At 28.5% G+C, this 24,661-nt stretch overlaps 3 protein-coding genes across 6 annotated transcripts in view; 2 read left to right on the top strand and 1 right to left on the bottom strand.

Annotated features, from left to right (window-relative positions):
• The window catches only part of LOC107438220 (MICAL-like protein), a 58,054-nt gene extending 50,734 nt beyond the window's left edge, over positions 1 to 7,320 (top strand). For 2 of the 3 annotated variants that reach the window (XM_016050450.3, XM_016050448.3), the window contains exons 12-13: positions 4,944 to 4,993; positions 5,745 to 7,320. In XM_016050450.3, coding sequence (XP_015905936.2) covers positions 4,944 to 4,993; positions 5,745 to 5,911 — 217 coding nt within the window. In that variant the 3' untranslated portion in view covers positions 5,912 to 7,320. The remainder of the gene's footprint in view (positions 1 to 4,943; positions 4,994 to 5,744) is intronic. The other variant, XM_016050449.4, reaches the window with a different exon arrangement.
• A 1,871-nt stretch (positions 7,321 to 9,191) lies between these two features.
• On the bottom strand, positions 9,192 to 21,585 carry LOC107438221 (dynactin subunit 3). Its single transcript, XM_043042511.2, has 8 exons — positions 21,126 to 21,585; positions 18,272 to 18,356; positions 17,518 to 17,604; positions 15,962 to 16,045; positions 13,862 to 13,920; positions 12,420 to 12,479; positions 11,270 to 11,375; positions 9,192 to 9,310 (listed from the first exon to the last, which is right to left on the bottom strand). The coding sequence occupies exons 1-7, from the start codon at positions 21,219 to 21,221 to the stop codon at positions 11,283 to 11,285; spliced, it is 564 nt and encodes a 187-aa protein (XP_042898445.1). The 5' UTR covers positions 21,222 to 21,585; the 3' UTR covers positions 9,192 to 9,310; positions 11,270 to 11,282.
• LOC107455317 (ubiquitin-conjugating enzyme E2 Q1) overlaps positions 21,572 to 24,661 on the top strand; it is a 27,506-nt gene continuing 24,416 nt past the window's right edge. Inside the window, exon 1 of one of the 2 annotated variants that reach the window (XM_043042509.2) lies at positions 21,572 to 22,019. In XM_043042509.2, coding sequence (XP_042898443.1) covers positions 21,858 to 22,019 — 162 coding nt within the window. In that variant the 5' untranslated portion in view covers positions 21,572 to 21,857. The remainder of the gene's footprint in view (positions 22,020 to 24,661) is intronic. The other variant, XM_043042510.2, reaches the window with a different exon arrangement.

Raw genomic sequence — 24,661 nt, 5'->3', positions numbered from 1 at the left:
TTGCCTGCATAACGAATATAGTGAACTCCCGGTTATAGTGAACCAAAATTTCGGTCCCTTGAAGGTTCACTATAGCTGGGTTTGACTGTATAAACAAGGTTAAGATGAAATGAGCAAAAAAAAAGGTCTGTGTGTTCTAGTTGTTGGCAAGTGATAGCAATCAGTATGTGGAATCCCCAGTAATGAATAAATATACAAAATCATCTTGCATGCACTTATTTTGTGCATATGCTTACAAAATTTTCAGCCAGAAGTATTCTTTTGATGATAAATACATTCTGGTAAAGAACTAAAGAGGGAATAAGTTTGATTGTCATTAACATAGTTAGTGGATATTGAATATTTTAGGTATCCATGAAATGGAAGCCTTTTTCTAAAGTAAATAATCAAGCAAGTAAATTGCTTTTATTAATATTCTCTCTTCTAAAATTTTAAATTGTTTTGCAATGAACAATACCTAACAATATTTGTTTATCAATCATATTTTATGATAAAAACAATAAAAGTTTTAAAAAGAGTCAGAAATTCGTTTCTGGAAACTATAACCTCATAGTAAAAGATTTAAATTATGACTCAAATCTTAAATCCTAGTTCTAATTAAAGCCTTGAAATATTTTTTTGATCTTGAAATTTGCAAAATGAATTTTTATTTTTCTTTGCAAGGAGTCACAAGTTTTTCGGTTAAATTTGTAGTAAAGATTCTCAAACATTTAAGATTTCTAAACTATTTAAGATTACAACATTAAACATTTGAGTAACTAAATGTTCAAAAACATTTTCTATAGCCTAAAGATTAAATTATGGGATTGAGTGGTCTATCTCTATAGTTTTAAAGGGCAATAAATCAGCTTTTATCTCTGGTAATTTTGTGTTTTGATACTTTTGTTCAATCTAATTTATTCTTGTTAATTAATATCTGAGATAAAGGTAATGGTAAGTTTCCACTTACCTTTTTCTATGGACCATCGTGTTTTTTTCTGAATATAAATATTATGATGAGGCTTTGGTATTACTGACATCTTATTTAAATCTGAATAAACATTTATTATTGATAATCTACAATGTATTAATGATGATTAATATATAAAATGAAATGATACATGAATTACGTTAATTAAAAACGTGATGAATCAGGGGTCTGTCCAGGCCGAATTTACTACTGTTTAGCGGTACTTTCACAAATTCTATTTTAGGTAAAGCAGTAGTTTCACAAATTCAACTTTAGGAAAAACGGTAGTTTCACAAAATACTTTTTCTTAAAATTTTATTTTTGTATCCCTTACGAAACGATAAATCCATATTTTTGTGTTGATTTTTAAATATAATTTTTCACAAATTATGTCTGAATTTTCACAAAATAAGTACCTCTCAGAAAAACCTAGACAGACCCCTGTGAATGATAATGTGGGGGGTGGAGTTACAGACCATGTCAACCTTCATTTATGAAAAGGTACCCCAACATAGAGTCGAGTTAACATGTCTTATATACTAGTGAAATGTTGTTGTAATTTTGTAGTGGTAGATACGCTACAGTACTCCCCCACCAGAATTATAGCTATGATAGAATTCGATGAATGGATGCCACTAGTTGATTCATTGCTGTTTTGTGCGAAGCCGGGAGAGCTGTATTAAGATCACCGTATTTTTTNATTAAACACATCCATACGACGGCATATCACCCCATTTCTAATGGCTTGATTGAAAATTGGCACCGTACATTGAAAGCCTCATTAAAAGCTCATCTAACTGATCGTTGGACAGAGGTCTTACCCACAGTATTATTGGGAATGCGTTCTGCATTCCGGGAATCCATAAAGGCTACAACAGCTGAACTGGTTTACGGAACTGCCTTGAAGTTGCCGGGAGAATTTCTAATGCCAACACCAAAGGATTTCAATGCCAGTGAATTTGTGCAGCGCCTGAAAGAAAATATGGCAAAATTGTCCCCTTCACCAACCAAGAATCATGACACTAAGAGCCGAACATTCATCTCGACCGACCTCAAATCGTGCAAGCAAGTTTTCATCCGACACAATGCTGTTCAACCGCCACTTAAGCCAGCTTACGATGGACCCTTCGAGGTACTGGAAAGAACAGACAAAGTATATAAAGTTCAAGTCGGCAACAAATCCAAGTTTGTGACTATAGACAGACTAAAGCCAGCCTACATCTTGAACATTCCAGAGTCAGAACCAGAGCCTGTGATCTACCATCCTAGCCCACCTCCGGAAGTTACTGAGCCAACAACAACAAATGTTGAAAAAGCAGAGGACAAGGCTAAGCATACACGATCGGGACGTAAAGTACGTTTCCCTGCACGATTCAAGTAACGTTGCACTAGGAGGGGGGTACTGCAGTATCCTCACTGCTGAGTCAAACTCAAAAACGACAACTGCCCCCTGACGCAGTTGTGAGATTGAGACTGCTACTTCAATTTCTACTTCCGAACTTTGAACGGAAGTGAACAGTAGTTTCTTTTTTGATATAAACAAGTTCGTTCACGAGATGTTGTTCATCTGATATTTTTCTCTCTCTCGATCGTCAGCGAGATATGTTCTTATTTCATGTAACCTTTTATTATTTTATTTTAAAATACATTAAAATGTAATATATTGGATTAACTACTATTTCATTTCTGCTGCATAAAAGACAGGATTGGACTTCGTGATCGGGTCTAAACCTGTAATAATAACATTTTATTGCTGCAAGCCACATCTTGAGTTCCATTCCAACTAACAATTAATTTGAAAATTTTGTGGGGGAAAAGAGTTATTATTTTTTCTCAGCGCCATCTGCTGACAGTTTTTATTAAGAGAGCTTGGAACAACATTGTTATTCATGAATATTTTGTTTTGTTTACAAATTCTTCTAAAAACTCATCTGATAACTTTTTGGTTGTTTAAAATAAAATATAAAAAGTAAATTCTTTGACTTGAAAGAAATGCAAAGTTTTCTTTAATTACTAAAAGCATTCCAGACTATACTTCCTTATACGAAATCTTTGTTTGAAATGTATTGAGGCTTCTCTTGTAATTTATGCAAACATAATTGTCAGAATCTCAACATTATACTATTCTATCACTCCAAACAGTATAAATGCATTTTGATTTTTTTTAAAAAGTTATCACATTAAATTAGGGGTGCAAGAACCTTTTTAAGTGAAGGGCCACTTGCGCAGCAAGTTACATAGTTACCACAGTTACAAAGGCTAGACACATATTTAGCCGTGTTTGTGGCAAATATGATATTTATTTAAACATTAATGATCTAAGCACTAAATATTTTTTATAAAAAAAACTTAGTAATATATTTACAGATAAATAAATTCTTTTAATTATTGCTATTCATTCAAAAAGGAAAAAAACTAATATTTTTTCTAAAATTTTTTTTATCAATAATTAATTCATCTAAAAAAAGTGTATATATATATATTGGGGGGAAATTACGAATTCTAAAAACAACAAAAACTGTAATGCTTACAGAATGAAAGTGTAAAAAAAAAGTTTTTCCATTAAAGAAAATTTATAGTGTTTAAATAAAAACAAAATCAATTTACTGCAAAATAAGATTCAATATTTATTTGGTATTATATTTCAGATATTATGATATTTCTATTTCTTGAATTATTAGAGGTTTTAGGAATTTTTAATTGCAAACTTATTCAGTTTTTTCCTCAAAAAATCACTTGAACTACAAAAAAAATTGAAACAAAATGAATTAGAAACATTGAACAATTTAAAAATTCGTGTTTTCCTTCAGTTTGCGAATTTTTCATGTTGCTGTTACATTGTACTAAAATACCGGGATTCTAATTCCTCGTTCCAATGCATGGCACTAAGTACCGAAAAAATAACTTATAATTACGATGAAATATGCACAAATAAATAGTATCTAAAAGTGATTATTTCAATGCGCAATTCGAAATTCTTGTGTCTTAATATCATTGTAGTTAAAGTAAGTAATATCAAAATCACGTACTAAAACATCAAAATAGCAAAAAATATTTTTAAAAAAGCTAAAATTTACGATGAAATTAGCATGAATAAAGGGTGTCAATAAGTGATGACTCATAAGTATATGGATAAGTGACGACTCAAATGTACTATTAAAATTTTTCGACATTTAAAAGAAGAAAAAAAATTTCATGGTGTTCAGGAGCTCTAGCGGGCCACATATCAGGAGTCGGTGTGTCGCAGGTTTTGCACCCCTATTAATAAAATTTTTTAATTTTTAAGTGAATTTTTCTTATAAGAGTAAAAGCTTGACTATAATGTCTACTAGTGTTGATTGTACGGGAATTGGCAAATACAGCTTTTTATATTGGTATTGAGAGCATGAGGATTAGAAGATTAAAAAAACCTTAATATGTGATATTTTTTGGAATATAAAATTTTTAGAATTTATGTAGTAAATGCTTCGTGTTTGTTTTTATGTTTTCCTTTAAGTATGTGAAATGATTTAAAGTGCTTTAAAACTTATCAAAACTTTGCATATAAAAATTTATGAAAAAAAGTATTTAGTATGTGGATAGCCATTATTATACATTTTTGGATTTTTAATTTTAACAGATTTTTTTCTAATTTTAAATGCCATCTGCTTTCATGCTTAGGGCCAGGGCTTTGGGAGTGAACCTCTAGGACTGCAAAAAATCTGTTTATTACTCTCTTTTAAATTTTAAAAGTGGGAGATTTTGATACATTTTATGTTAGTATTATTTTTATAAGGTTGTAATGTAATTAGTAGAAATTTCTCTACTGAATTTGCAATGGTTTGTGGTGCCCGACATTTAAAATTACAGCTAATGACATTGTGTTTTACTTTCGGACGCTTAGACCCTAGGCACATCCCTGGTAGTTTGTGAACACCAAAAGAATTTAAAAAAATTTTTTTTTGTTTTGTTATCTAAAATTATATAAACATAATAAGATTTATCTGTCTTTTAGGGAAATGGAAGAAGATGTCAGTGTCCAGGAGCAAATTGAAATAAAAAATGGTATGTACACATCTTATTTTTATTCAAGAATGATATGCAGTGCATGGTTAGATGGGAAAAAGCTTTTTACTTTTATTAACACCTTAAACTCACAAGTATCATCTTCAATTTCTAATCCTCATTTTCTATAATTATTATTTTTACTGCTTCCGCATTGTTTTTTCACATGGTAGAAAAAATTAATTTTATAAGGAAATTGAATCTAATAGTTAAATATTGTATATTTAAAAGGATATTGACATTAAAAAATTCAATTTATGAAATATCAAAATTCATTTTTTACTTCAGTAGCAGAGTAAATACATAAAATTTCTACTTTAATTATATTTACATTTTTTTCTACTGTAAGAACATTAATATTTGGGCTCCTATTGCAAAGCTTTAAATGCCTTTCTTAATGTTTCATTTACTGACTTCTGAAGTTGCTATTTCAAGTAAATTATATGATTTTAAGGAACTGAACAAAATATATCCTCAAGAAAATCTACTTTATCAACAAAAAGAATTTCCAATAGTTTTATAGAATACACCCAGGAGGAAATATAAGTGTCTGTTTTGTTTTCTAATAATTTATTTTAAAATTTTTGGTTGAAATACCTAAATATTTATTAACCTTTTTGTTACACACTTCTACTGTTATTATGCATGCTTTCATTTCATTCTTATGTTAGTTTTTACTCTGTTTCTTACTGGTTGTGGCTGCTGGGTTTTGGTGCTTTTTGTATGAGATTGTTTATTACTTTCCTAACAGGTGACTTACCAATTGCAGCTGAACTAAAAGAGAAAAATAAAGGTAAAGATAAGAAGGAAAAAAAAGAAAAGAAAGAGAAAAAGAAGAAAGAAAAGAAGAAAAAAGAAAAAAATTTAGAAAGTGGAGATAGTGGGAAAAATACCCTAAGGAAGAAATTATTTAAATAAAATTTAGATTTTAAATTATTTAGATCAATTGCTAAAATATTAAGAATAAAAAATATTAATAGTTGTGTTTTGAAATATTTAGATAAATTACCAGAACACTAATGATAAGAAAATGTGTGCATAATGGATGCAAAATTAATAGATATTTTAGAATTAAATTAAATTATAGCCTTTCCTCAATCTCGTTTAGAAAAATGGTGCTATTGTCCTCCTTTTGAATAGAGCCTTTTAACTTATAAAACTACTTAGCTTAATATCTTTTTAATGATAGCTTTATTTTTTGTTTTGTTTGTATTCCATTTATAAAGTCATAAGTGCAACTTCTAAACAAGAATTTTTAAATTCATCTTTAACCATATACGAAATTCATTCGTAATCATTTTATAGAGCTTAATGAGGGGAAAAACATGTTAAAACAGTTTCAGATTATCAGTTTTCGAATTTTACTCATTTTAAATTGTACAGAAACACCAGGAACCTTCTTTTTTTATTTATTTATTTAATTATAATAAAGATTTGGCAAAAAAGTTAATCCTGTATGCTTTCATTTGATAATAACATGCTTTTAAAGCTGAAAAATTGAGTGTTTACAAAATGTCTCATAACATGTTTTCCCAGAAAGTTCTTTACTTATTAAAGTTGTTTATTCATTCCAACACTTATTGCTATTTGTTCTTATCATTTGCTTTATATCTTCATTCCGAGCACTTTTAGCATTTCATATTTTTCTCATTAGAGTATTTAAAGCTTGCATTATTTTTATATTAAATATTGTGAATTAATTTTGTATATAGAACTCAATCATGCTAACTAGAAGTAAAAATTATTTAGACTTTTGAAATCGGAGTCAGCAAAAAGTTATGAATGGTTACTTAATTTCTCAATTATTGTCACAATTTTAATATTATTGTCACAATTTTAATAAGTGCACAAATTATTATATATTTTTTTTATAAATTGCTTTGATAAATTGATTGTATTTTAATTATTTCAAAATTATGTAATATAATTACTTTTATCATTTTTGTTACATTGTTGTGAAAAATACTAGTCAGTGTTTATGTTTTTGTTACATATATATTTTTATAAGAAAAGTATGGATAAATTTGTTTAAAATCTCATAAAAAATTTTCAGGCCTCCATTACTGATAAAAACAATGGAAGATTCTAATTATGAGTAAATTTAACTGACCCTGTAAAAATAAAATGTTTCCACATTTTAGTGTCAAATTAGGAAGCCATATTTTTTGAGAAATGTTCTTTTTTTCAGCTTATACTTTGTGCTGCTATATATAGTTTTTAAGGGAAAAACTGAAAAAGCTAAAGCAAATTTTCATTTATGTTGATTGTGAATTATTTTTATAATGCTATTTGTAGATGTGAAATAAAAGTGAGATATTTTATTGTGATTGTTTCTCTTCCATACAATACAGTGTTTGCGATTTTAAATTTTACGGCTATAGTATTAAAACTATGATAAGGAAATTTTATAATTTATAGAGGAATTACATTTGCCAATGTCAAAATTTTTTTAAGAGGAACAAAGTCTTGTTAAAGCCAAGTGTAAATCCTAAACACAAGTATCAGGTGATTGCAAAAGTTATACATATTATTATTCTATGCCTCTGAAAGTTCTACTGAATTTTGAATTATTTTTTGTAAAAAATTACAGAGTTAATTGCCAAAAAATGTTTTCATGACAAGGTGACCACAGAACTGAGAAAATTCAGGGAACTTTATCAATTTTAAAATGTAATTAAATAGCCAAAAAATCAAGAAAAATGAATTTTAGTTTAAAATTTCTGAGACTCTTGATATTTTTTCCAAAAAAAAAAATGGTCTTTTACTAACATTTTTCTATAAGAATGTTTGTTTTCAACTTGTATGGCAAGTATAAGCGTTTTAAAATATATTTTATACATTGAAATATAGTAAAACTGAAAATTTATTAATAAAATCTATACCATTTGAATCGTTAATTTTTTTTTCTGAGTGTTTGTGAACAACTTAAAAGATTTTGATTTTATAAAAAAAATTATTTTGCCAAAAACTGAATACATAAATTTCTGGATGAAAAAGACCAGGTAAATAAAGGAAATTTCTTTTTGTGATGTTGTCAATGCAAAAATATACTATTTCTTCTAACATCCAAAAAACTAAATTACTATCCTATCTAATCTTTTTCTCAGTAAATAAAAATCATTAATATAATCCGTTTTTTTTTTATACCATAACCTTGACTTCAGAATAAAATCTATTTTTAGAGATTCTCTCTACTCTCTGCCTGACACATTTGTATAGAATTTGAAAAGCATTATATGGTTGCTAAATGTTTTGAGTTCATTAAAATAACTTGTAATAATCTCTCACACTATCTTCTCTGCCAACATATTTGAATGTGTATTGAGAAGAGGAGCCTTGGCAGTCAATTAATAGCCAATACATGAATTCCTTCACTTTCCTTGATGAAAACTATTCAAATGTATTCTTCAGTTACATAATTGATTTTTTGATGGATGGAGATGTCATGTAGGGCTGGGCTTTGCAGCGACACCCTCTAGGGCAGGGATGGCGAACCAAAGGCACAATATTTTGGGAACTCCACCGATCACAATTGTTGTTACACTATGAATTGTTATTACACAAATGTTATGCTATGAAGCATGAGTAACAAATCAAAATTCACAAAAAACAAACAAAACAATTATTAATAAAAAATACTAAAAAAAAAAAAAAAAACAATTAATAACCGTAAAAAACAAGCTAACAATAAATAACTAGCAAAAAAATCAACAGTCCTGCTTAAACTAACATCTTACAACCTAATATAAGTTTTTGGTCATCTAATCTGCAACAACAGAAGTCACACTGATGTTACTCTAAGTTGAATTACGTGTATAACTGAGACATTGCAAAATGTATTTTTTTTCCAATGTAAATAAAGAGTTTTGAGTTGATAGTATATTTAGTAATATTATTTATAGACGGCATATATATAGTATAGACGGCACGTCTATGACCTCATTAAGCAATTTTTTTTTAGAGAAAATAGCACGTTGGTGTATAAAGGTTCGCCACCCCTGCTCTAGGGCATTTTCAAAGTTTATTGTGTAGTAAAATATACATATATTAAAAATGAAGATTAAAATATTTTTATTATTTTTTATATTTGTTTCTTCATTAAAGCAGTTTATAATAGTTAATATATAATTGCTTGCCTATATCATTTTAGAATAAGATATGAACAATTGAAAATGCATCATCAACTAAGAAATAAAAATGGTGCTTAGAGTAAAATTTTATTTATAATATAAAACATGAATCATAAACAAATCAACATATAATTAACTACAATACAAATAAAAATATTATTTTCACCCTTGAATGTGCTGTGCATACCTAATGAAAAGGAAGAAAATATATTTTATTAATGAAAGAAATTAAACTAAAACAAAATTACTTTCATATTTTAAATTATATAATCATTGAATATTTTTACATTTAACTACCTGAATTCAAATCTTATTAAGACAATTTAGAGTTAAAATTAAGATTTGAGCATTGTTAGTTACATTAAAGACTAACGATAAATACTATTAAATTTTACCAGAGAAAATATCATGGTACTGAAAATTAAAAATTGTATCCCAGTTTCAATAAATTTTAGAATTATCCTTTTGAGAAACATTTCAATTCAATGTAAATCATTAATATATGTGAAAGATTACACTTATCAGCACGCAAATTATTTACGTAAAAAATCTTATAAATTTTTGATTGCAGTACGACTTAGCTGACAAGTGTCATCTAACTTCCTTAAGGGCGCCTTTAGTAAAAATGTAATAGCGTACTTAATCTGGTTTTTCAAAAATACATATGTTGATATAGAATCAGGGGTGATTGTGAGCCCAAGTCAAAATTCCGCAAAATTTCTTGAGTTAAAAAAAAAAAAAAAGTTAAACAAAGTTTTTTCCTTTTTCTCAATATTTCTTAATTTACTTAAAATATATTTAAAATTTTACACATACCTATACCATTTGCACATACTTATGATGACCTGGAGAAGTAATTTAAATTTACAAATATGTCTTTCTTGAGTTTATGATTATAACAATTATTTACTGATAAAAAATGAATATAAGCTTATAAAGTATCTCTCTGGCTCTCCCTTACAAACAAATAAAATAAACTGTGTTTTTAAGTTCCACCTTTGAAAATTAGATTTCCGGAAACTTTTGTGATCAATGATTTTTTGAAACATCTGAACCTTCGATCTCCGGAAACTTCCGGATCACGGATAGCGAAAAATCCGGATTTTTTTCCTAAGCACAATCAGCCCTGTAGAAGGTGATCATAATATTTGAGTCACATAGAAAAAAGAAGTAATTATAGGTTTGTAACTATTGGTGAGATTCAGCGACATTTGGGCAGTTGAAAACTGGGAATGTTGGAGTTTTTTTAGAACGCACATTTTTATTGAAATTGATTTTTAGTGGATTTTTTTACCCTAATGTATCAATGTCTCACATCATTAATTTAACACAATTGTGCCTAGGGCTCTTTTAAAAGGATGTTTCCTCTTTTTCCACACAGTTGTTTCAGTGTTAGAATTTATTTTGTAGAAACAAAGCACTTTTTTTAAACACTATTCTTGGTAAATTATTATTTTACTACTTCAGGTCATTTAAAAACTACATAATCATTACAATGACGCTCTTAAGCTTTCTTGGATAAGAACCTAAAAAATTTATTTTTCTGTTCATTTGCACTCAAAGCTCATTTATAGGAAGTTACATTAATCCAATCTCTTCTCTTGAATGTTGTAAATTTTTTTTATTAAATAATAAAGTAATTTTTTTTTAATTTAAAGAACAAGGGGTTAAAAAAAAAGAGTGATAATTTTTTAATCAAAATGAGAAATAGAGTTGAAAGTAACCACACTATTAAGTGAATAAACTGCAAACTTGAAACCTGATAAAACAATACTTTGTATACATACAGCAATTTTTTTCATTCTACTATTTGTAAATACTACAGATGGAAAATTTATGTCCTTTTCCTTTAGCTGAGTGCAAAGAAATTAAACTATTTATCTTATGGTGACAGCCAATTTTTTTTTAAATAGAGAAAATAATGGTAAGAATATCAGTTGCACCCAGTTAATGGAAAAGTACCAAAATTTTCGTTATATATTCAAACATTCGGCCATATTCTTTTGTCAAGCAATTAAATTGATTACCAAAAATATGATAAATTTCAGCACAGTTTTAGTTAAAACTTTTTATTAAACATATATTCAAAACTTCATACTTTTGCTTTATCATTGAGTGGAAAAATAAACTCAAAATGCCAACTTACGTTAAGTATTAAATTATGTTAGAATCTTCTTTTTAGGCAGCTTTTCTTTTTCTATCTTAGACAGAATAGAATCCCACAAAATAAACTGTTTTGACAGAGATAAAACCTAACTGAGTTAAGAACAAAGCAATTAAATATTGGTTTATATCAGTTAAGGTAAAAAAAAATTTTATTGATACACATAAAGCCAAAGATTAGTATGATATTAACAATCAGTGTAAGTTCCTACAGCTAATATAAATCCATAAGCGCAATTTTAAGTGAAAATATGAAGATCAACTAGAATACCTACATATAAACACAGTTTAGGGAATTGCGACCTACAGATAGAGTGTTGTTTCCAATGCCACTTGCCAATACCAGCAAGCCTCCTTGGTCAAACCAAGCAATTTTAAGGCAGAGAGTGTGTTTCTTGTTTTTCAGTGGTGCCATCGATGGCCAAGAATGCCACTTCAGCCATTGGTACATTGACCCATTCATACATCCACTGATCGTAATTTTAACCTGAATCGGAAAATGATCAGTCTCTAATTCAGTACCCCCAAAGGTATATGTTACTGGAACATGGAAGACTCTGTGACTCGACAGATTTAACATGCACCAAACACCATTTATTGCATATTCTAACAGTCTGAACCCTATTTAATTTTTCGGTTGCAGCGTCATCTCTGAAGTAAAATGCATAAACTTACATAATAAAATAGATAAGTTAAAAAAGATTTTTTATAAATTTTTTTCTTTCTTTTTTTGAAAAAAATACTGAAACATTTTTAGTTTTATTTCTTTTTATTTTCTATCTGATGGGTCTCAAGTTACTGCAATTTTAAACAGTATGTACTTGGTTACAGCATCATCTTTGAAGCAAAATGCATAAACCTACATGTCAAACAGGGTCACTTTTTTCAGGAAAATCCGAATCTGCAATAAAAAATAGGTGTTTAGATATCAAAATTGCCCTCCAGAGGGGGATGAGATGAAAGATCAAGTTCAGCATTGGATAGCTTTTAAAAAATATTAAACATGTCTAGCTTCACTTTTTGGTCCTACATATATTTTGCTAGTTATTTGACAATTTTCAAACTTATTTTTTTATCCTACAAATATATGCAAATAATACTTTTTCAGCAATGCATTAATAAATCAAGGATACAAGATCATCATAATTTGCAATGAGTTGTTTAGTTTCCTTGGTCAGCTCACCAGCATGTTCCTAAATAAAAAGTCAAAGAACATTTAATATAAATAAGATCTATTTCTTTATATTGATACATTTTAAATTACTTTTACAAAAAAATACAAACTGATCTGATGAAAAAAGCTAAAGTTAGATGACTTTAAAGAGTTTTGTATTGATACATCCCTAGCAGCAAAACATCATGGGCCTTCATTGGACCGCATTCGTGAATCTTGGCTCAATACGGATTCAAAGGGCCATTATTATTCCGATATTGTCTCTATATAGCATTGTCGATTCATCCAATATTTTACAGCCACTTAACAAACATTATCAGCCCTATATAAAATTGTCATATTCACCTGATATTTTACATTCATTATTTAGTCAATATAGTCCCTATATAGACCATTCTAGGACCAATATTAAAAAATCTAGACATCCCAATATTGGTGCCTGTTGTTATAGGATTATATTGAGCCCAACTGGAGCCATGGTCAAATTGTTGCTTTAAACAATATTGTTTACTTAACTTTAAGCACAATTATTGACTCCTACGACTCTCTAAACTCCTTAGTTAGAAATTTTGCATGCATCTTTATTAGAATCTTCAACCCTGATCTGTGCAAAAAGTTGAAAATAACAAAAATATAGGCGTGCTTTTTATTAAACTTAAGCATGTTACTACTAACAATATGAGTTTAAGTGTTCCTATTGCTGAAAAGCAAAATTAGGTTTATGTTAAATAAATTTTTTTCTACTTTTGCTGATTCATGCAGGAATAAAGTATGACCAGTGACCTTTACACTTTATAAATGAACAGCACCTTTTTTGAATATTGGTTTTAAGGCATTCTTTAAATTGTTTTAAAAAAACACTTAGCAAAATAGCTATTAAAAACAGAAAGGAAAGTATTTAGATTTTTAATCCTTCCAACTTGACTGAACACCATGGTACACTGCACTGTGTATTTAAATTTATATGTCTAAGATACAACAATCATAACATATGACCTCTTTGACAGTAGTTTTATTGCTAACATACTTAAAAGAAGTTATATTATGTATGAACAAACAGTACATATAATAAAAAATGTATTAGATATAAAGGAAAATACATATCAAATATAAAGAAAATAATAATTCTAACTATGGGTTGCTGAGTTTAGTTTTAATAATTCTAACTTGTATCAAATACTAACTTAAGTTTTCATAATCAAGCAAAAATAAAAAATAATAATAATTGTAATTACTTCTAGATAAATAAGAAATTAACTCACTATTTAATAGTAACATTATCATTTGGTAAACATCAAATAAAAGAAAAAAAACTTTATGAAAAATGAGTAAAATAAACTTAGCAACATGAGAATTTTACCTATTAAAAGTAAAATAAAATAAAGGAACAATCAAACTTACTTGCAATTTAATTTGAATCTGACTCACTTCATATAGTTTAGGACAAAGAGATGGTACAACTGCAAGTAAGAAAATTTAGAAATTATTACAACAGAAAGTTTCAACTTTTATGACAAAAAAGATTTTCGCACATTTTCATTTATTTATTTTTTAATTTAAAAAAGAGCATTAGTATTAACTTTCAGTTTTAACAATTCAGGGATAAATGAATATTTTAATATTAGTTAATTTTATATCACTAAATATGTTTTTGAAAATAAACTTGACGTAAAATTGTTACAAGAATAGAAACAATGTGTTAATAATGCTCAATTTCTATTTATCAATTTATACCAGAATGAATAAAATATTCAAACTGTAAAAAAGAAATTATAATTATTATACACTATTCATATTGATACTGTATCTCATTATTATCATTTCATACATAAAAAATTTCATATATTTGATTGACTAAATAGCAATAATTTAAGTAATAAATAAAATCTCACATTATAACAAATGTACAAGATTTTTTAAAGGTAAGATGAAAAATGAAACAGAATTTTATATTTAATATGGAACATGAAAATATGTCTTCATCAAAAGGTAAGACTACTTTAGTTGGGGAAATTTTTAAATAATAAAGTAGTTTTATAAATCAAAAGTTGGAAGAAAGTCTATTTTTAATAAAGTAGTGAACTGAAAAAGTTCATTTCTTTAAAAGATTTTTAAAAAAAGAAGAAAGAAATGTGATAATACAGCTTATGTTTGGTAATGCTTTTCTTTTTAATCGATAAGGATAAAGCTGCAATTTTTAAAACTGAGGATGAAAAACAAATGTGAATAGTTTGCAAAGAGAATAGTTTATCTAAATGAATAGTTCAGGAAGCATGTAGGAATTTTTTAAGCACTTATTGTAAGAAAACCAATTTTAATAAATAAACTAAGCAAGTAAAATGCTCTCTTTTTTCCGTAAAAATGAAATTAAAATAATACATCCTAAATTTGTTGTCAATAGGTGCAGATTATATAAAATTATGAGTTCATTCAATATGAAAAATGTAGCTTCAACAAAAACGCCTGAATTGTTAGAACCTGTGCAAAAATCTGGGTACTTTGATATTTACTAACTTTTGAGTTCAATATTATAAGGTATATTATTAAAGCACCTTTTAAAGCATTTTTCTAAATTCCTAGAAAGACCTTTTATCTTACAATAAATCTTTTTTAAAAAAAAAATGCTTATTATTATCAGTTTACTACGATACATTTGTAATATGGAATATAAATGTATAATGTAATATAAATTTACAATATACACTGGTGGACAAAATTAAGAGATGGAAAGCATTTTCGAACATTCATTCACACATGCAAGATACCCGCACACCGCTCCATGTGTTTGACAATGGTTCCGTGAATGCCCAGAGGTACAGGCAGGAGGTCCTAGAGCCCTATGTGAGTCTTTTCAGGGGCGCTGTTGGCCCTGAGTTCATTTTTATGGACGACAATGTGCGACTACATAGGGCTTTTCATGGTTGATGAGTATCTGGAAAGCGAGGATATTCAACGAATGGATTGGCCAGCCAAATCCCCTGACCTGAATCCTATTGAACATGCTTGGGATGCTCTTGGGAGAACTATTGCGATGCGCCAACCTCCCCCAGAACCATTCTGGAGTTAAAAATTGCTCTGGTGGAAGAATGGGAGGGTCTTCCACAAGTCATCCTTAACTCCCTTATTAACAGCATGCATACTCGTTCATGCTGTCTGTCTGTCAGGGGTGACCACACACAATACTAGAGGCAACACACACTGTACAAGCCTCACTTTTATTGTCATCTTTTATCCTTAAGTTCAGACTACATTGGATTTATTGGCAATAGGTCTTGCCAGTGAATGGCACTTTCATTTTTGTTTTGCATACTTTATTGACATGGAATAAGCTATATCCATACCAAATTTCATTTATTTATATTCAGTATTTTTTGAGATATTTCAGAAAATGTCCTCCATCTCTTAATTTTGTCCACCAGTGTAATTTAATGTATAATAATAGACATACAGTATATTAGTATACATTTAAAATGACTTATGTCATACAAAAACATGTTATACCTTTGATGTGCTCACTATCTAAATACTGCATTAATTCTTTCACTGTTTGTAAAGAATCCACTGCATTCCTTATTCTATCTTCCTCTAGAAAAGAATATGGAGAAAAAGTAATAAATTTGTAGTAAAAAAGAAGAAACATTCTTAAGACATCTTTTTCAACACTTAAATTAAAAAGAAAATTCATGAAAACATAGCTTCAGTTATATAATCAATTCTCTTGAATAAACCACATTAGGATTTTCAAAATAAAAGTAAGAAAATGTTATATTTAGATGATTATTTAATAATTTAAAAGTTCCTTAAAGGAAAAAAATATCTTTTTGAATAAAATGTAGTAATGTTCTCAGTCGTCTGCCCTGTGGCAGAATTTTTGTCGAGTTCTCTGCGACAAAACTCTAGCAGTAATATCTTTCTGCAAGATATTTTTTATTTTAGTACTTTATTTATATTTATTATATTAATATAATTTACATTTCACTAATAACAAGCATATATGTTACTAATTCAAAATAACAAAAGCGCTGTGTTTACAAAAAAACAAACTATATACAATTTTTTTTAAAATTAAACATGTAACAATTTTTTATTCTAATATTAATATAATGTATTATTCTGATATTCTCGCATTTTCTTAGGGGGGGGGACAAACTCATTCATTATTTTCTACTTCGTATTTTGTAAATAATGAACACAATAAAAAAAACAATTAAAAATCATGATATTCATAGCAGTAATTGCCGATAAAAAGATCGGCGACAAAATCACGCGAATCAGATTCCTCAAAAAGGGATTACTTAATTGTGTTTCATTTCGAGATTGAGTTGGTGTAATAAACAATATTGTACAAAAAATATTGGATTTAAAATCTATGGAGAAACCAATAGCAACAACAGCCAAAAAATGGATAGAATCATGGTCTTAAAAAGTAAATACACAAATGCTCGATTCGAATTTCTCATATTGTTTGAAATATATCGAGATATTTAAAAACCACGTAAAAATCAAGATCAATAATTGCCAAAAATGCAATCAAAACATAAGAAACTATCTACGTAAATTGAAAGAGCCAAAAAGTTATTGATTATCTTAATGTATGAATCAAATTTTATGTGTTAATTTCTGTAGAAACGAAAACTTTCTGCAAGAACTCTGTAATGGTCTGTAACAATGTCGCTGCGATTCTGCCACAGGGGTCATCTGAATTATCTACCAAAATACCACAGACATAAAATTTTTAGATATATTGGAACAGAAACTTAACAACAGAAATAGGATCAAAGAATTTTAATAAAATGTCATAGGTGGCAAATGTTTTTATTTTTTCTCACAGCATTTTTTATCACATATAATGTGTGTATTTTCAGTGTATTTCAAACATTTATTTTCAAAACTTTTGAAGAATATAAATAAATAAAACTTGGTATACTTTATTGCAACTTTTAATTTTTTTTACATTAAATATTTTTGCAAATAAATAAGTTAAAAAAAATTTCACTTTAAAACATGTTTAGTAATATTCACTAAATATAATTAGAACAAAGCAGATGCAAACTCACCTAGAAGAACCAAATTCGTTTTTACTGGGTCAGTTAAAGTCACATTCTCTTTAAAATCTGGATTTAAATATTTTTCCAGATCATCCACTAAAATATTGATTTTAATTAATACAAAATAAAAAATTATTAAATATAAGCAACATTTTAGGGGCTGCAATATTATCGAAAGCTATCTTATAGTAAAAGCTTATCTGCTAGGTCAATACTGTGTCCCAAAAATGATGACAATGTGAAAAATCAATGAAAGAAAAAATGAAAAGAGATAGAAATGCACATTTTAATGTGTTGTGCTTGGATAATCAGAATTTCTCACAAAGTATCAAAATAAGTTACAGAGTTTGTCAATAGATGGCACTGTAATGGAAAATTTCCAAAATAATCACCATTTGCATCAACAAGACAGTCTAAAATTAAAATTAATAGATGCCGTTCAAAGTATTTAAATTAGAATAGTGTGACAAGAAAAAGAGATTTGAATTCTTCCAGCCAGAAGAGGTACCTATATTTGTAGAGGTATTAGTAGTAAAGAAAGAACTTAACAAAAATGGAGTAAAGGATTTAACAAAAATGGAGTAAAGGACTTAACAAAAATAGAGAGAAAGGACTAAACAGAACATAACAAACTCTAAATTTCTATCTTCTTTTATTTTTCTTTAAACTGCTTTTCAAATAACCCATCACTTTTAGGACATCTGGTTACTCTAATAGTTGGAGAAAGTAAATATTTAAAAAAACACTGAATAGTAACTCTTACATTTAGAAAATACTGTAGTTATCTTTTCTCTTCCAGTGACAGCAGACTGTAACTTGTTTTGAACATTCATTAAAGTTTCCACACACTAAAAATAAAGAATCAAAATAACTATGGATTTTTTTTTCTTCAAATAATCAGTCTACTTATATTAAAGAATTTTCTTCCGGAAATTAATTAACTAATTTTAATAAACACAAACCCTTCAAAGGAGTTGCTTTTTTCAGATGAGCATGTGTCCTATAATCTTGGAATACCTCCCATTGACATTTCTTCTTTCTTTGTTATTATTTAGTTTATTACAACAAGTCATTTCGTCACCTTGACTTTTTTATTATTGTTCCTAAAACTGCATCTTAATCTATTAAACTCAACATTCATTAATTCAACTTAACAAATATGTTGTTGATTAAATTGTAATATGGGAGTTATTGAAAATATTGTAAAAATTTGCAAGGACTGTATTAAATTTCGAAAAAATTCACCAAAAGTTGCTATACACCCTTGGATGATCCAGAATATAACTAGGAAAGAATTTATATAGATTAAGTTAATTTCTATAATTTTTTATTGTGCGTTGATGCTAAATCTATATTTCTAGTATCAATTTTTAAATGACATCTTTTCTTTTCATGGATTTCCCTAGAATATAATGGTTTCTAACAATGAAATTATCTTTACAAGTGGTGAATCCAGTGTATCTGCTACATTTTAGATTTTCAAATTCATGACTTTTCATAATTTTCCATGAGTAATTCCAGGAATTTTTCATGACTTAAAGAAGTTACTATTTTCTCCAAATGTAACAATAAATTTAAAAAAGCATTATAATAACTGAAATGATAATTATAACCAAAACTGTTATACTCTACATCTTCATATTTATAGATTTCAAATTTAAAAAATAGAGTAAAGAAAGAGTTGAAGCAATAAAATAGCTGGGGAAAAAAATACAAAATCAAAATTTTTTTTCTGCAGAATTATAAGCATAAGATACTTTTCTTGTTCATCAGAAAAGGAAAGAAATACTCCTTATTTGTCTATTCTCATTTCGAAATTAAAAAAAAATTCGCCAATGATTGGCTTGCTTCGGCTTGAAATTTAAATTGATAAAAAAATTAATAAATAATAAAAATTCTTAAATCACAGAAGTTTAAAAGATAATTCGCTCCAGAAATTAAGTTTTTTCGTTCATTTTTTGAAAGAACACCATAATTTTTAAAGAACACGATTAAGACATTTTATATTCTAATAAAATATGACTGCTAGTAGTGATTTTGTTAGGAATTCAGGTACTTGGAGCAGGATGAAATTGAGGAGGGGGGGATTTCATTTTAAAAATTAGATTTTTCAGCAACCTAAATCCATGACTTTCCACGATTTTTTTTTAAAAATAGTAAAAATCATGACAAAATTTTTTTAATACTGAAATTTATGACTTTCCATGAATTTTCATGACTTTCCAGGAGCGCAGGTACCATGTATATAACTCCAAGTACAGTATTTTCCAATGCTTCATCGCACCTGCCATAAAAGCCTTAGTACAATGAAATGTTTAAATTTTCAAACATCAACTAGAATCAATATCCAGGGAATCAGGAAGTTTATAAGAGAAAGTGCACAGAATTCTTTATTGCTATTGTTCTACACTTACTTGAGGAAACTCTCCAGCTCAACTAAACCTATACGGAAAGTTTCGGACACAATTAAATGCTATTTTTCCAAATCATTTTCATAAGTGAAAAGTTTTTACTACGTATGTGTGTTCATTCCAAGTGGGGGAGAGAGTTCAAGTGTATATGTATCAATACAATTCCGAAGTGTGGAAAGACGGAATTGTAACTCGCAGACTGGATCGCACCATTACATTGTCAAATTGGATTCAGAGGACATATTCATAAGCGCCACATTAACCAGCTAAATTCTATACAAGTACCCTCATTAAATATTCCAAGCAATTCTTCAGATTTGAATTCCGAAGCAAATGAAGGTTATTTTCAACGCTCCCACAGGGTAGATTTCCGTAACGTGATCTGCGGCAGAATAACCGTAGCAACCCCCGGGCAAAACATACACATATTTTTTTTTAAAAAATTTTCAAGCTTAAAATCTATTTGTCACCGTGGCAATTTTAGTTGGCACAACAGATATCCCCTCCCACTCCACTGAGGGAGGTGCATGTTCAAGTGTCTCAAGATGGGACTTTGAGTGCAATAGAATACCTAGAGATTATCATTAATATTAAACTTTTATGTCACCACCATGGGGAGATTTCCGTATCGTGATATGTGGCAGAATAATCGCTAAGTCTTGGAAACTTCCGGGCAGTGGCCAGCAAGAAACTAAGAAAAACATCACAGGAAAGGACCAACTGGAAAGATATAATTCATAGCCACCCCACAACAAACATCTACATGTCTTTTTTTTAAAAAAAATTTTCCAGTTTAAATTCTATTTGGCTCCTTGGCGATTGTAGTTGGCGCGACAGATCACAATACGGAAATATCCCACCTGGGGGTGGGGGAGAATTCCCCTTCTTTAGATCATCTGTTATGTTGTACTCTCAATTTGTTTCTTTTCCTATTAAAGCTTAATGTTGTGTTTTTCAAATCTCACATTATTTCCAATTATATTATACATTATTCCATTCTCATATTCACGAATTCATAAGGATACAACAATATTATTCATGCATTGTAAAGATTCAAAAGATTGAATTTATTTAAGTCCATTTCAGAAGTTAGAACATGAATATTAGCATTAAAAGAAAAAATTGCAAACATAGAAATGTCTTTGAAACTTAACTTGTTGAACATTGTTTGATTTAAATTTAAACACTAAGTAAAAAATTACATACTTTATTCTCAGAATCTGGAGCTGAATTTCCATATACGAGGTCTTCTAAGCTTTTTATGCGACTTTCAATAGCCTCAATTGTATCAGTATCGTGCATTTCAAACAATAATGAACGGAAATCAATTCAAATCAAATATTTAATTAAATATAATATTTATAAAAATTGAGTTCTGTAAAAAACCAGCCGAACTGTTGACTGTCAAAAAATAAATAAATAGAATTAAAAGGACAAGAAAGCGCGGTTGCAAAAAATATCAAACTGTCAATAATTTATTTATGAAATACAGATTAATTTTATTTTTCAGGTGAGATTGTGTTGATTAAGTACGCTCACACTTTATACTTATTTTTTTACGAGTTTGAAGCATTGTTCTGGGTCATTTTCTGAGAAAAAATAATTATAAAAATTACATTCATATTACTGGAACCAAGAAGAAAAGTTTTATTGTTTACTAAATGACGATTTGGCGCATGCTCTGTCGAAATTGTTGTGTGCGCCGCCATATTGTAGATATAGAAATGTTGTTTTTCTAATTGTGCAGCTTATAAATTGGATTTATAAATGATTGAAACTGTTGTTTGCATATGTTAAATATGTGCACATTCCGATATTTCTGCTATTTAGTATAAGTATTTGTGAAATGTCCACTTTTTCTTGCTTTCATTGTTAACTTTTTTTTTGTATAGTTAACCCAATGAATTTTCTGTTTTCTATTAGTGAAAATTTGTAGATATGGCGTGTCTGAATAATTTAAAACAGGACATTAAAACTTTAGAGACTCTTTTCCCAAAAGGACATGAATTGTTCCAAATAACTGCAGCTTCAGTAGATGAATTAACATGCAGATTTATATCCCGCAACGGGAAAAAGTATGACATTCATGCAAACATTACAGTAAGTCTGGCAAATAATTTTGATATTTTTTCTATCGCAAAAAGTTTTAATTATTTTACTTTTCTTATCTTAATTGGGTCAGTTGCTTTCATTTTTACGAATAAAATACTTATTTAAGCCATATGGTGAAAAATTATATTTCTAAAGTTCTCTTGTGAAATATTCGGAAAAATTGTTTGCATCGCAATTTTTTTTTCTTTCTATAAATCCTGAGTATCTATGTTTGTACTGAAATGATCAAATAATAAATGCCATTTTAATCCTTTGTTATATGTTTATGTTTGATATATATATTTTAAGTAGGCCAGTTTTTATGATTTCATAATCACGACCTAATAAGGTACGGGCGAGTTTACTTGTGATGTTAGTTGATTGTTTGGAATAATATTTACAAAGTTAGTCCTTGGAAAAATTTTATTGTCTCATCTGGGAATTAAGGAAAATTTTATTAGCAGACAATATCCCCGAAGATCTATTGATCGGTATTAACGATATTACTGAAATCAATGAATATGAATTTCAAATCTTTTTTTTATTTTTTAAAAAACTTAAGATTATTGAGTAATAAGAAATTAATAAAAATTTTACATTTCGACGAATAATGTTGGCAAAATTGATAAAGTTGCTTATTTTATTGCATTGTTTATATTATAGCTTTGCTCTAAAATTATATAACAATGGAAAGATGTTTTTCATACTTGTTTTAGACTTCAGTGTGTTGCCATCCTTTGTTAACTATTCTTCACCTAATCTATTTAAAAGAAGATTTTTGAATTATTTTATCCTGTTTTGTCTTTGGTTGTGGTATTACACTAGACCAGTGTTTCCCAAACTTATGACTTTTGTGTACCCTTTCTTAGTTTTTCATAATGCTGTGTACCATTAATTAAAAAATGAATGTATTTTTTACTATAAAAAAACTACACAAAAGTCAAAAATCACAACTGGCTGTTGACACCACTAATTATTACCTGTTAACTCTGCAAAATAGCCAATAGAAAAATATGTAATCGTACATTTTCATGGCTAGCTTTGTTTTTAATTCAAATGTTTTGAAATTTTTGTTTGTTGCAAGATATTTCGCATAAGAATGCTTACCCCCGCTGAACTGTTCCCGTACCCCTGGTGGTACGCGTACCACACTTTGGGAAACACTGCACTAGACTTAGTATTCATTGACGTAGCTTGAGGGGGGAGCACTTTTTGTGTTTAGGAAAAATTTTAACTTTTATGTATACAATTATTTAAAAGCATGGATAGCCTGGTTGGTAGGGCACTGGGCCCATGTCCAAGAGGTCGTGGGTTTGATCCCCATCTGCCATAGACTACCCATGTAGTAAATGGTGACTGCTGCACGTTAAATGTGTCGTGTCACTAAGTCCTCAATGTTCCCATAACAAATCATACCTCTTGGGCGTACTGATCCAGGAGTTTCCTTGTCTTCTAGATTGGGTTCAAAATTATAAGGCTTTGGAGTTGAACATTCGTAGTTATAAACCCAAAATTGGGTCAGCTGTTTAACGAAGGTTATAAAATAAAATAAAAAACTATGTGAAATAAACATCTATATAACGAAAAGTTTTCTGAAAAGAAAGGTGTTCCCACCTCATGCTATGCCTTTGCTAATAATTTAAAAACAAGTATCCTTATCACTTTTTACATTACAGCTTCAAACTAATACTTGGAAAATATAAATTTGACATGCCTTTTTTTTCTTTAAATTACATGCCAAAAGGAAACTTTTTTAATGAACAAACATCATTTTTTGAATTCATATTGAAAGTTCCTGAACTCTTGTTTTTTTTCTAAACTTCAAATTTTTGAATAACTAGTATAGTTGATATAGAATTTGCCATGCATGAAGGACTTTTTCAGCAGTATAGCATTCTTTTAAATACCACTTTTATTTAAGCATTTTTTCAGGAATGAAATAAATTGAGTTGTTGATACACTGTTTAGGGTTCTAATGTGTGATTTCTTGACTAATATGAAATTCTTGTTCCTGTCAGATTTAGTTGATAGTTTTTTCTCCTAAAAATCATGGACTAGATTTAAAATTGAACTCTATACCACTCTCAACAAATACCACTCTCTCTGTTTTCAGATAGCAATTTTGATAGTGAAGTTTCAATTATAAGTCATAGTCCAATGATATTTAATTCCACAAAAATCAAAAGAAGAATTTAATAATATTCTTTTATTCTATAATGTTTAGATACATATTAGTGAACAATATTTGGGCTTTGAAACAGTTGTCAAATGTTTTTTATTTTTTGAGTTTGCCATTTTTGAATGAATCTTGTAGTTTTTATGAAATTTTAGGAGTTATTGCCAGTCTTTTCTTCTCCATTATTAATTCTTTTCTCCTGCTATGTGTGCAATTTCGGAGTAAGTTTAATCCATCAATATATTTGGAATATATTGATATTTATTTAGTAGGTCATGTATTAATTTAATATTTACTAGGTAACCGGAAACTAGCCAAGTATAGGATTCTGTTTTTGCCAGGTACCCGAGTCGGCAAATTTTTTTGAAATGATGTCTCTAATCTTAACTCAACTTATCTTACTAAGAGCATTACCCAGCAAGATTTACAGCATTATCAAAGTTTTGATCTACACTTATAATGTAGAGGAGAAATT

Source organism: Parasteatoda tepidariorum, chromosome 9 (assembly GCF_043381705.1).
Source record: "Parasteatoda tepidariorum isolate YZ-2023 chromosome 9, CAS_Ptep_4.0, whole genome shotgun sequence".
NCBI classification, from domain to species: domain Eukaryota; kingdom Metazoa; phylum Arthropoda; class Arachnida; order Araneae; family Theridiidae; genus Parasteatoda; species Parasteatoda tepidariorum.
The sequence above is the reverse complement of the archived record's forward strand: the minus strand, read 5'-3'. Positions and strand labels throughout refer to the sequence as shown.